The following is a 13,896-nucleotide window of genomic DNA, read 5'->3' on the forward strand; positions in this document are numbered from 1 at the left end:
ATGGGGATCAAGGGGATCAAGGCTGAAATCTCCAGGCCTGTGGTGGTTAGGTGTAGGTGTGTGTGTGGCGGGGGTGGGCATGGGGAGGAGGGGAGAGGAGGCCCCTGGTCTCAGAGGAGCAGAGGTCAGAGTTCCCCTTCCCTCTCAGGTTGCTATACATGGGAGTCGTTAGAATGTTCGGAGCCTGTCCCCAGCAGCCTGAGCATGAAGGGGGTCTCTGAAATTTCCAAACCCAACTCCTCTGCTCCTCCAAACAATAAGCCATAGTCCCTCTTCCTACTACTCAAGCTGAGCCCAGCTCCTGCCTAACTTACCCAAAAAATCCACCCCACCCCCTTGGAAAATACAAATGCAAAGATGAGGAGTGAATTAAAAAGGGAATTACAAATGGCTGTGCTGAATTCAGAAAGAGGACTCAGAGGAAGTCTGTAAAAAAACTGAGCAAATGACTGGGAAAATTAAACTTTGGAGATTTGGGAATGCTACTTCCCATGAAATCTATTTGAGGAAAGTTTTGGAAAGCACAGGACAATTTCACTTCAGCAGAATAATATTACTATCTCCCTAGCTTCTAGCACCTTGGAACTTAACAGAAGTTCCAAGCTACTGGTTCTGGCCTAAATCCTCCATTTATGGCTTTACACATACCCCTCCTTGAGGACCTGAATCATGGCTTTACCTGCTCAGTCATTTCCTCAGTGCTTTGCAAAAAGTATGCATTCAATAAATGAATATGACGATTTTGAAGGATCTGAAGGCTTGAAATCTGAAGAATATGGTGCTTAAATGAGCTCTCCTCTCCCAACCTCATAATCAGGCTGTCTTATTTAGTTCTCTTTTGGATGTTGCACTTGGCTATCTAAACATAAAGCCACTAAAGGAAAGCCAGAATGTGCAAGTGCTTCCCGCTGACGCTATAAAGCCTAAAAATTTAAATGGATTGCATTGGAATGCTTGATGGCTAATGAGAACTGGGATATAATTAGAGACCAAGTGGAGGGACAAAAGTCAATGGGGTGCCAGGCTGTCAGGCTAGAAATACTCTAGGGAAGTGGCTCAATACAGCCTGTAGAGGTTCAATGAATTCTTTTTATGGCATTTGTTAAGTGCTTGTGTGAAGCGATGTTCTAAGCCCTGGCTAGATACAAAGTTAATCAGGTCGGATACAGTTCCTATTCTCCATGGGGCTCACAGTCTAAGTAGGAAGGAGAACCGATATTTAATCACCATTCCTCAGTTGAGGAAACTGAGACACAGAGAAGTTAAGTGACTTGCCCAAGGTCACACAGCAGACAAATGGTAGAACTGTGATTAGAACCCAGGTCCTTTGGCTCCCAGGCTCATTCTGTTTCCACTAGGTTAAACTGCTTCATTACCTAAATCTTTATATGGGAAGAGAAATACCACTCTAGACAGGTCAGAGGAACTGGATTCATATTGTGGAAACCACATTGACTGTTTCAGACCAAACTGCTCCAGGATCAGATGATAGCCACCTGAAAGTGTAATTCTCATCTAAAGCAAAGGTTCCAGAGGTGATTCTAGAAATAATAATAATAATGTTGGTATTTATTAAGCGCTTACTATGTGCAGAGCACTGTTTTAAGCGCTGGGGTAGACACAGGGTAATCAGGTTGTCCCACGTGAGGCTCACAGTTAATCCCCATTTTACAGATTAGGTAACTGAGGCACCGAGAAGTTAAGTGACTTGCCCACAGTCACACAGCTGACAAGTGGCAGAGCCAGGATTCGAACCCATGACCTCTGACTCCCAAGCCTAGGCTCTTTCCACTGAGCCACGCTGCTTCTCTATAATGTTGGTATTTGTTAAGCACTTACTATGTGCAGAGCACTATTCTAAGCGCTAGGGTAGATGCAGGGTCATCAGGTTGCCCCATGTGGGGCTCCCAGTCTTAATCCCCATTTTACAGATGAGGTCACCTGAGGCCCAGAGAAGTGACTTGCCCACAGTCCCACAGCTGAGAAGTGGCAGCGTCGGGATTCGAACCCATGACCTCTGACTCCCCAGCCGGGCTCTTTCCACTGAGCCCCGCTGCTTCTCCGATAAAGTATAGAGCTCTAAGGTCCACTTCCCTAAATGACAAATTAGCAGGATTGATCATTAAGATTAAATCAAAAGCACCTCGAAAAACACAACCAGTTGGGGGAAAGGCTACATAGTTTTGTTTGTTTGTTTTGGATTTGGATTGGTTTTTTTTTCCCAAAAGAAAGTGTTCCTCACTAATCTGCTGGAGTTCTTTGTAGAGTCAACAAGTATGTGGATGGAGGAGAAGCAGTATAAATAATAGATTTAAATTTTCAATAAGGTTTGACAACATTACACCCCAAAGACTTAAAAAACTGAGTAATCAGGGGTTTGGAGGAAATATTCCACTGGAGGGAATGTTCTGCCCTGGATAGAAAAATTAGAGGGATTAAATTTGGTGCTTCTCAGGCTGGAAGATAAGTGTAAATTGTATCATTTCCCCCCTGCTCCTCTCCCTCAGGGATCAGTATTAGGACATCTTTAGAGAAGCAGCGTGGCTCATGCTTGGGAGCCCATGCTTGGGAGCCAGAAGGATTAAGGGGATTAAGCCAGGGGATTAAGACTGTGCGCCTCATGTGGGACAACCTGATTACCCTGTATCTACCCCAGCGCTTAAAACAGTTCTCTGCACATAGTAAGCACTTAACAAATACCAACATTATTAATATTATTATTTTTGTTTACTGTACCCCTCCTGATAAAGTCCAGAATTTTGTCAGCCTTTATAACTACCTCCACACATTAAAACAAAACCAAAAAAAAGCACATTGCTTTGAAGGGTCAAGTCCACAGTTCCTCTGAGTCATGATTGAATGTTCAAAGCCCCTCATCATGAAATTATGGTTCACATTACACCCACAAATTGAAGCTCATCTGCCATTTTTCTATAGTAGTAGTAATAGTAATAGTAATGATATTTATTGAGCACACACTGGGTGTGATGCACTGTATGAAGTGCTTAGAAAGGTACACACATACATACACACACGGAATGACTAAATCCAGAAGTGCTGAAGATGGCTGGTGAACTAACCTCGAGGCAGTTTTTCTCTGTCCATTTGACATTTCACCCCCTCCGCTATAGCACCCATCCTGGGAGACCCCATTACTTATATTTCTCCATCCAGAAATGTGCTGGTTTACCCCTTCCCTTTGTTTCCTATGTTTCAGTTAGCTATCCATGACAGAACATTCATTTCAGTGCCATGCTTCCTCTGGTATGGAACACCTTCTATGGCCTTGCGAGACTCTAAATACAGGATATTTATCCATGTGGTTCACTTCTAGTCACCTGTCAATCAATCCCTTCAAAGACCTTCAGCAAATTAGTGAGACATGGCCTCTCCTTACAGAAGCCATACTCTGATTTGACAGTGCCAGATTAGGGATGAGGCAGTCAGGAAACTGGATTCAGTCTGAAGAAGACTCTCCTTCCTGCTCTTTACCGTGAAGGGGCCCAGGTAAGCCACGAAGCCTGCTGACACCATCACATCCCCATAGATGTTGTTGATCGTGTCGTCCAGATCCTCCACTGTTTGCTCCCAGCGCAACTTCTCATCAGACAGTCCGTTGATCAGCTGTGGGACGAGAACCACATGGAAAATTGTTATTACTAGTCTATTTGTAAGTGCTTACTATGTGTTAAACACTGTTCTAAGCTCTAGGGGAGATACCTGTTGATCAGGTTGGACACAGTCCCTGTCCCACATGGGGCTCACAATCTAAGTAGAAGGGAGAACAGGTACTGAATCCCCATTTTACAGAAGCCCAGAGAAGTTAAGAGACTTGCCCAAGATCACACATCAGACAAGTGGCAGAGTGAAGATTAGAACCCAGGTCTTCTGACTCCCAGAGCTGTGCTTTTTCCACTAGGCTGCTTGGCTTCCTGATAAGGAAATTGTGTCCTTATCAATCAATGAATGATATTTATTGAGAGCTTACTGCATGCAGAGCGCTGAGCTCAGCACTCTCAGAGAGTCCAATACAATAGAGTTGGTATTCATTCATTCAATAGTATTTATTGAGCGCTTACTATGTGCAGAGCACTGTACTAAGCGCTTGGAATGAACAAGTCGGCAACAGATACAGTCCCTGCCGTTTGACGGGCTTACAGTCTAATCGGGGGAGACAGACAGACAAGAACAATGGCAATAAATAGAGTCAAGGGGAAGAACATCTCGTAAAAACAATGGCAACTAAATAGAATCAAGGCGATGTACAATTCATTAACAAAATAAATAGGGTAATGAAAATATATACAGTTGAGCAGATGAGTACAGTGCTGAGGGGATGGGAAGGTAGAGGGGGAGGAGCAGAGGGAAATGGGGGGAAAAGAGGGTTAAGCTGCAGAGAGGTGAAGGGGGGCGGTAGAGGGAGTAGAGGGAGAAGGGGAGCTCAGTCTGGGAAGGCCTCTTGGAGGAGGTGAGTTTTAAGTAGGGTTTTGAAGAGGGGAAGAGAATTAGCCTGGCGGAGGTGAGGAGGGAGGGCAGTCCCGGACCGCGGGAGGACGTGGCCCAGGGGTCGACGGCGGGATAGGCGAGACCGAGGGACAGTGAGGAGGTGGGCAGCAGAGAAGCAGAGCATGCGGGGTGGGCAGTAGAAAGAGAGAAGGGAGGAGAGGTAGGAAGGGGCAAGGTGATGTAGAGCCTCGAAGCCTAGAGTGAGGAGTTTTTGTTTGGAGCAGAGGTTGATAGGCAACCACTGGAGGTGTTTAAGAAGGGGAGTGACATGCCCAGATCGTTTCTGCAGGAAGATGAGCCGGGCAGCGGAGTGAAGAATAGACTGGAGCGGGGCGAGAGAGGAGGAAGGGAGATCAGAGAGAAGGCTGACACAGTAGTCTAGCCGGGATATAACAAGAGCCCGTAGCAGTAAGGTAGCCATTCGGGTGGCGAGGAAAGGGCGATCTTGGCGATATTGTAAAGGTGAAACCGGCAGGTCTCGGTAACGGATAGGATGTGTGGGGTGAACGAGAGAGACGAGTCATAGATGACACCGAGATTGCGGGCCCGAGAGACGGGAAGGATGGTCGTGCCATCCACGGTGATAGGGAAGTCTGGGAGAGGACCGGGCTTGGGAGGGCAGATGAGGAGTTCAGTCTTGCTCATGTTGAGTTTTAGGTGGCGGGCCGACATCCAGGTGGAGACATCCTGGAGGCAGGAGGAGATGCGAGCCTGAAGGGAGGGGGAGAGGACAAGGGCAGAGATGTAGATCTGCGTGTCATCTGCATAGAGATGGTAGTCAAAGCCGTGAGAGCGAATGAGTTCACCAAGGGAGTGTAAACGGAGAACAGAAGAGGGCCAAGAACTGACCCTTGAGGAACTCCAACAGTTAAAGGATGGGAGGGGGAGGAGGCGTCTGCGAAGGAGACCTAGGCATGTTCCCTGAAGACAAGGAACTTGCAGTCTAGAGGGAAATGGGTTATGGTGCTTCACAGCAGCCCTGACCCCACTGATGGCTACCCCATGGGGTTAGAAAGTGAAAATAATATCTCCCCTTGGGTCCCTGAGCTTTGAAATTTATGTTTTTTCATTCCACACGTGGGAGGAATAACCGCAGAGAATCCAGTGGCAAAAGGGCCTTGCAGCGGAAGTCGTGGCAGCCGCCTCCCTCACCTTGTCAGCTCGATTCAGCCTCTGTTCACACTGTGCACATTTCAACTCCAGTTCCTCCTTCTTGGAGACACAGTCTCGGTATTTTGTCTGTAGGACTTTTATGCCGTCCTCCACATCTCGCAGTCTCTGATTTGCTATATCCAAGTCTTTCTGAGTCACAGCCAGGTCTTCCTGGGCCTCACGTAGGGCTTGCTGAGGAGAAACATTAGTACCCGGGAACTGTCATCCTTGATTTACAGGGGCCCAATCAAAAAGCAGGAGGAAGAGCAAAGGGGATCCCAGAAAAACCACCTTGCCTGGGCCAGAACTCGCTTTCCCCAGAGGGCTGCTTCTCAGAGCTTCCTGGCCATGCCCTGTGTACCCAGCCAGAACTGAGTCTAGCCTTGCTTCAAGGTGGCCCAGCACCCCCCACCCTCCAACACACACACACACACTCACCCGTTTGGGTGCCACACCTTTGGCCACAAAGTGATACTTGTGCATGGCCCGCACCCACTGGCAGATGGAGGTACAGGCCTTGGACACCTTAGCAATGGCTGCCGGCTGGAATTCATCATTGTCAATGTACGGCTGGATGGCTCTGATCACTGTATCAGGGATGTTGTCCTGGAGGGACATCGTAAAACAAATTGGTGTGGCCACAGAGGCAAGGTAGCCCATGACTTAATCCCATTCATTTTCTAGAAGAGATCTGCTGGGAGAAGCTTCTGCACCAAGGTTCCTTTAGAGGACAGAGCTTGGGGAGAAGATCTCCCTCTAGCCACAGTCCCTTGCAGATCTTTTTGTGTGTGTGTCTTTATGTTCTTAGTGATTTGTTTCATCTCTCCTCATGTGCCTGTCACCAATTCCCTTTTCCCTCTTTTTAGACCTCCCAAGGGCCAGGGACCAGATCTAATTCCCATCTGTGTATTCTTCACTAGCATTTAGTACAGTACTCTGTGCAAAATAAGCCCTCAATGAATATGATTACCACTACTACTACTGTGTAGGATCATTCTGGGGCTAAAAACAGCCAGGCTTGGGCCTACAAATGAGCAGAAAATCTCCAGCCTTGACCAGCTCATCCCAGTCCCACCTGGGTCTTGCCTATGCCAGGCCTAACTCTGTACCACCTCACCATGACCCAGTACTAGCTGTGCTGAAGCAGCGGCATTTGTGCCACAACAGAAGTGGCCAGAAATTTGCTGCTAGGGCTTACCAGGACGCTCCATGACTTGCTAGGAGCAACTTCACTTCACTCTGCTGCCCAGATCAATTTTCTACAAAAACTTTCAGTCCCTGTTTCCCCATTCCTCAAGATCCTCCAGGGGCTGCCCACCCACCTTCTCATCCAACAGAAACTCCTTACCGTTGACTTTAAAGCACTCAATCACCTTGTCCCCTCCTAATCTTACCTCACTGCTTTCCTACTACGGCCCAGCCCACACACTTTGCTCCTCTAATGCCAACCCACTCACTGTACCTCGAACTTGTCTATCTCCTTGCTGACCCCTTTCCCACATCTTCCCCCTAGCCTGGAACTCCCTTCCCCTCCTTCTATGCCAGACCACCACTCTGCTCACCTTCAAAGCATTATTAAGGTCTCATCTCCTCCGAGAGGCCTGCCCCAAGAAGCCCTCTTTTCCCCGGCTCACTCTCCCTTCTGTGTCATCTATGAAAGTGGACTTGTGACATTTGGGTATCTGATATTCGCCCCACCCTCAACCCCACATCACTTACGTATGTATCTTTAAATTATATATTATAAATCATTTATTTATATTAATATCTGTCTCCCCCTTTGGACTGTAAGGTGCAAAGATGACTGCTAATTCTGTTGTACTGTACTCTCCCAAGCATACAGTACAGTGCTCTGCACATAGGGAGCACTCAATAAATACTACTGATTGATTGATTGCTGAAGCTCAGAAATGAGTTTCTGGATGAAACAGCAGATTGACTGGGCTCAGGAAACTGTCCAGACCCTGCCCACGTCTGGCAGGGACTGACTTCATTAATGATGACTTGTGCTCATGGGGCCCCTAGGCTTTCCCAAATCTCTGCTGTACCTAGTGGAACTCACTTAAGTAATGGTGAATGGGTTAAGCTACAACCCGTGGGTTTCATGGGTTAACCCATGAATTGGGTCAATCTGGATCAGAAAAAGTTTAATGAATTTTGAGTTGGGCTGGGAGAACAGGCTTGGCCATCAAGAAATCTGGGTTCTAATCCTGGCTCTGCCACTTGCTTGTTGTGTGATCAGGGCAAGTCATTTGACTTCTCTGTGCCTCAGTTTCCTCATCTGTAGAAATGGGGATAAGACACCTGAAGCAGCATGGCTCAGTGGAAAGAGCACGGGCTTAGGAGTCAGAGATCATGGGTTCTAACCCCGGCTCCGCCATATGTCAGCTGTGTGACTTTGGGCAAGTCACTTAACTTCTCCGTGCCCCAGTTACCTCATCTGTAAAATGGGGATTGACTGTAAGCCTCATGTGGGACAACCTGATTACCCTGTATCTACCCCGGCGCTTAGAACAGTGCTCGGCACATAGTAAGCGTTTAACAAATGCCAATATGATTATTATTATTACCTGTTCTCCTTTCCCCATAGACTGTGAGCTCTGGGTGGGACAGGGAGCATGTCCTATCTGCTTCTACTGTTTCTACCTCAGTGCTTAATACAGTGTTTGGCACATGGGTGCTCTGCACACAGTAAGCGCTCAAAAAATACGACTGAATGGATGAAAGACTAGTGAGTTTTTTAAAAATATCACAATTATCATTATTAACAACAAGCCCAGATTTTTGTTTTGTTTATTCATTTACATTACAGAACTTACCTGTAGATTTAAAATGATACCCATTAACAGTAAACATTGTGTCAGGTGTGAAGCGAGTCCTAGCACATCACCATCTCTCACCTTATCATATTTGAAAAGGCTGTCGAGGAACCTGCCAGGGTCCTGGAGAAGAATCCTACCAGGCTCCCAGTAGTCTTCGATCTTTGTGCCGGGCTTCTCTCCTGGCAGCTTCTTGGGCTTGACTCCCTTCATGATACAGACAGTTTCAATCACCAGTTTCACCCCTGGGGGAGGCCTCTGCATGGCACGTACCTGGAGGAGCCAAATGTAGATGTGAGCAAGAGGAAGAGCCAGGTAGAACTGGTGGAACCCCCACTCCATTAAGGGAAAGCTTCCCTTCATCATCGACCTATTCCTGACCCAGTCGTCGCTCCTCCTTGCCATCAGTGAAACCTGGCTCTCTCCAGATGACATTATCTCCCCAGCCACTCTCTCCAGAGGGGCCTCATCTTCTCCCACTCTCCAAGACCTACTGGGAGGAGTTGGTTTCCTTCTTGCAGCCCCCCCACCCCCCGTGCTGCTCTCACATCAACCCCCATCCCTCTCTTTTGATTGATTTCCCTTCCTTTGAAGCCCCTATCATCTGCCTCTACCTCCCACTCCAATTACTAGTCATGGTCATCTTCCATCTCCAACTTTCTGAACCCTTTCTCATTCTCTCTCTCTTTTTCCATCCCTACCCTGATCCTACGATGTTCCCAGTGACCTTCGCTTTGCCCATTTCCTCTCACTCCTCACCTCCACTGAGCTCCAGCTCACCTCACCCACTCACCAAATTGGACACATGCTCTATCTCATCATCTCTAGTCACTGTACAATCTCTAACCTCCACAACTCTGAAATTCCTCTTTGACCAAAAAGTTCTGACCTGCCTTCTCTCTCACACATCCCCTCCAATTATCACCCCATCTCCTTCCTACCTTTCCTCAAGCAAATTATTTACACCCACTACCTCCACTTCCTCTCTCCAATTTTCTCCTTAACCTACTGCAGTCTAGCTTCTGCCCTCCACAACCCCACCCCATGGAAGCTGCCCTCTTTACTTTCATCAACAACCTCTTTCTTGTCCAATCCAATGGCCTCTACTCCATAATAATAAAAAATAATAATGACAATGATGGTATTTGTAAGCACTATGTGCCAAGCACTGTTCTAAACACTGAGGTACATACAAGGTAATCGGGTTGTCCTACGTGGGGCTCTCAGTCTTCAATCCCCATTTTACAGATGAGGTAACTGAGGCACAGAGAAGTCAAGTGACTTGCCCAAAGTCACACAGATGACAAGTGGCAGAGCTGGGATTAGAACTCATGACCTCTGACTCCCAAGCCCGTGCTCTTTCCACTAAGCCACGCAACTTCCCTGCCCTGTCCTAATCCCCCTCAAACTCTCAGCTGCCTTCAACACTGTGGACCAGCTCCTTCACCCAGAAACATGATCTTACCTTGGCTTCACTGACACTGTTCTCTCTTGGTTTTCCTCCTATCTCTCTGGCCTCTCCTTCTCAATCTACTCTGTGGGCTCCTCCTCTGCCTTCCATCCCCTAACTGTGGCTCAGTTTCTGGGTCCCTTTTTATTCCCCATCTCCACTCACTCCCTTGGAGAAATCATTCACTCCCATAACCTTCAACTACCACCTCTATGTGGACGATTCCCAAATCTACCAATTTACCTCTCCAGCTCTGATCTAACCTTTCTACCTTCAGGACATCTCTACTTGAATATTCCACCAACACCTCAAACTTAAGGTGTCAAAAACAGAACTCACCTTCCCACCCAAACCCTATTCCTCCACTAACTATTCCTATTACTGTAGACAGCACAACCATCTTCCCTGTCTTGCAAGCCACTAGCCTTGGCATTATCCTCAACTCATCTCTCTCATTCAACCTGCATATTCAGTCTGTCACCAAATCCTGATGGTTCTTCCTTCATAACAACTCTAGATAGCATACCTTCCCCTCCATCCAAACTGCTACTACACTGGTACAAGCACTTATGATATCCCACCTTGACTACTGCCTCCCTGCCTCCTGTCTCTCCCCACTCTAATCCACACTTCACTCTGCTGCCCAGGCCATATTTTTTCCATAAAACAGTTCAGTCCACATCTTCCCAGTCCTCAAAAACCTCCAGTAGTAGTCCATCCATCTCCACATCAAGCAGAAAGTCCTTACCATTGACTCTAAAAGGCCTTCCCAGATTAATGCCTCATTTCCCAAACCACTTGCCCTCCTTCTACGTCACCTATGCAGTTGGGTCTGTACCCCTTAAGCACTTTGATTCTCTCCTCACCCTAGTCCCCTTTGTGCACTTTCATGCAAACCCCATCCTAGCCTCATATCCTTATACTCTGCTCTTCCCTTATCTGTAATTTTATTTTCATGTCTGTCTCCCCCATTAGATTGTAAGCAGAGCAGGAATTATTCCTACCAACAATGTGGTATTGTACTCTTTCAAGCACTTAGAATGGTACTCTCCATACAGTAAGTGCTCAATAAATATAATTGATTTACTGATAAAGAGGTTTTCCCAGAAGGATGTTAAGGGGTAGGGATTCCAGAGCTGTTTGATTTTGCTATCAGGCTGTAGTAGGAAGAGTTTCTCACTTGAGCTGGTGGGTGGGGCTGGGCAGCCAGTGAGGCAGCTGATGCAATTCAGCTCTGCAGGTGGAGCGCTGTAAGTGAACCTCTCAAAGTATTTAAGTAGAGCCTCTGCCCTAACCCCAAAAGGCTTATGGGAAGCTTCTGATTCTTTTGTTCTCCTGGAGTTACAGGTAACTACCACATTAGAAATTTAAGGTTTTTCTCCCTCACTGTTTACTTAGGAGGGAAACTGGTTTTTATGTTGAGGGATACCCTACTGCAGACTTCCACTGAGATTTCCTCCCTTAATGGGTGGGGAATGGAGAGAACCTTCATTGGGGAAGCGGTGTGGCTTAGTGGAAAGAGCATAGGCCTGGGATTCGGAGAACCTGAATGTTAAACCTCGTTCTGACACTTGCCTGTTGTGTGACCTTGGCAAGCTGCTTATTTTTGCTTCTTTTTCCTCAATTGTAAAATGGGAAATTAATACCTGTTCTTCCTTTTAAACTGTTAGTCCCATGTGGGACAGGGACTATGTCCAACCTTATTGATTTATTTCTATCCCAGGACTTAACAAGTACTACTTGAATCAAAACTTCAATCTGCTTTGCTATGGTTATGTTCAATAACTCCCGCTCTAGACTCCTTGAATGTTCCATAGAGGATAGGTAAGCCTGGGGCATGGAATAACTCAATTATACAGAGAGGTTCCAACCTGAAGTTGGATCTGCTGTTCTTCCCTTTCAGGGCTGTGCTATATTAATAATTGTGGTATTAAGTGCTGGCTATGCCAGGTATTGTACTAAGCCCTGGGGTAAATACAAGCTAATCAAATTAGACGGAGTCTGTGTCCCATATGGGGTTCACAGTAGTAATCCCCACTTTACAGGTGAGGTAACTGAGGCATAGAGAAGAAGCGATTTACCCAATGTCACACAGAGTTCAAGTAGTGGAGCTGGGATTAGAACCCAGGTCCTTTTAACTCCCAGGCCAGTGCTCTGTGAGAGCCTGGGACTTGCTTTTGGTCTGGCTGGGTCCTGGGGCTTAAATAAGTTTAAAAGTATCCCAGAAGGCTGTGCTGGCCACTTCAGAGAGCACATTGTCTCAACTCCTCACCTTCCCTTCCAAATCTTCTCCTACACCCAACTCTTCCATCACAGTAAACATTATCCTTCTCATCTCAAGCCTGTAACCTGGGCATTATCCTTGCTTCCCACCTCCACTTCAACCTCTGTTTGGTTTGTCACTAAATTCTGGCAGTTCTTCCTCTACAACATACTCCCAAGTACGTCCCTTCCTCTCCATCTAAGCAGCTATTACACTGCTCTAGGCACTGGTCAGCAACCGACTTGACTACCGCATCAGCCTCCTTGCTGACCTCCCTGCCTCCAGTCTCTTCCCCCTCCAGTCCCTGCTTTTCTCTGCTGCCCACATTGTCTTCCTAAAGCATCATCCCTCACAGCACTACCCACTCTTCCAAAATCTCCAGTGGTTTCTCCTTCCTGTCTGCATTAAGCAGAACCTCCTGACCAGTGACTTTAAGGCAGTCCATCAGCTGTCTTCCTCCACTCTCTCTTTGATCTTCTCCCAGTACACCCCAGCAGGAATGCTTCATTCCTCTTAAGCTAACCTACTCACACTGTGCCTCATTCTTTTCTCCCACTGCTGATCTCTTGCCCTCTTCCAATTGCTTGGACTACCCTTTCCTTTCACATTCAACAGGACACTGCTCTTGTTTCTGAAATTCCACCTCCTCCAAAAGGGCTTCCCTGATCAATTTCTCATCCTCCCTTCCTTACATGCCAACCTCCTACTGCCACTTGAGCACTTCCACACCCCTTAAGCACTTGAGTATTCTCAGACCCCAGCAGCACTTCCGTTCATATTGTTATATTCGATTGCTTCCCCCTACCTGTAATTTGATCTCAGTGCCTGCCTCCCCTGCTTGACTGTAGGCTCCTTGCAGGCAGGGACCAAGTCTACTAATTCCACAGTACTCTGCCAAGTGCATAGCACACAGTTGGTGCTCAAAAAATGCCATTGACTTAGTTGGGAAGGGGAGAGGTTCACTGAGTGATATCCCTTTCAGCAGGGATCTCTGTTCCGTGACACCATAACATACTAGAACTGTTTCCAGCTCTTTCAGATGGATACCCTCAATCGAGGAACCCAATTTGTGGATCTGCTGAAGACTATTAGCTACCCTATGGCTGGTGCCTTACACGGAGAGGACTTCGACTGGCTCTTCGAATGCCCCGAGGTGAGACAATTCCTAGAATGGTTCTGCAGTGTGGTGGGCACGGAGAACTTGCTGAAAAGAGAGGAAGTGGAAGCCTACAAGGCCCTTCTTGCCTTAGACCAGCCCATTCTGGAGACCATTGCCCTAGATCAGGCCCTGCAAACCTGTTCCTACCCCATGGAGGACTCAAGCCTGCCCCTGGAACTGCTAGAACTACAGCTGAAAGTGTTAGAGAGACACAGGGTGCTGCAGCTTCACCGACACCACATTATCCAGGTATGGGAGGCCAGCCTGAAACAAAAAGCAGGCCAGTTGGCTGAAACCAGAGAGGAGACGGAACACAGGCTGAAGAGAGCCCGGCTAGAAATAACCCAGGAGAACTACCACGTCAATGCAGCACTGCAGCGAGCTTGTCGGGTTGCCAAGCAACTGGGGAAAATGTACAAGGAGGTCGGGGATGGGGATCTGCTGGTCCTGATGGCTCGGGAAGACCTGGATAGCTATCTGAAGCTGGAGGTTCAGGTTGGAGCTGGACTGGCCTGGTGTATTCCAAAAATGCTCCCAGAGGGGGTGG

The 13,896-nt window shown here is 47.4% G+C and overlaps 1 protein-coding gene across 2 annotated transcripts in view; it reads right to left on the reverse strand.

The window, feature by feature from the left end:
* Positions 1-13,896, reverse strand: part of DNAH1 (dynein axonemal heavy chain 1) — a 168,267-nt gene that overhangs the window by 25,654 nt on the left and 128,717 nt on the right. For both annotated transcript variants that reach the window (XM_029052729.2, XM_029052730.2), the window contains 4 exons: positions 8,559-8,750; positions 6,097-6,264; positions 5,659-5,850; positions 3,493-3,624 (listed from right to left, as the gene is read on the reverse strand). In XM_029052729.2, the coding sequence (XP_028908562.1) occupies positions 3,493-3,624; positions 5,659-5,850; positions 6,097-6,264; positions 8,559-8,750 (684 nt within the window). The remainder of the gene's footprint in view (positions 1-3,492; positions 3,625-5,658; positions 5,851-6,096; positions 6,265-8,558; positions 8,751-13,896) is intronic.

This window comes from Ornithorhynchus anatinus, chromosome X2 (assembly GCF_004115215.2).
Source record: "Ornithorhynchus anatinus isolate Pmale09 chromosome X2, mOrnAna1.pri.v4, whole genome shotgun sequence".
NCBI lineage: Eukaryota > Metazoa > Chordata > Mammalia > Monotremata > Ornithorhynchidae > Ornithorhynchus > Ornithorhynchus anatinus.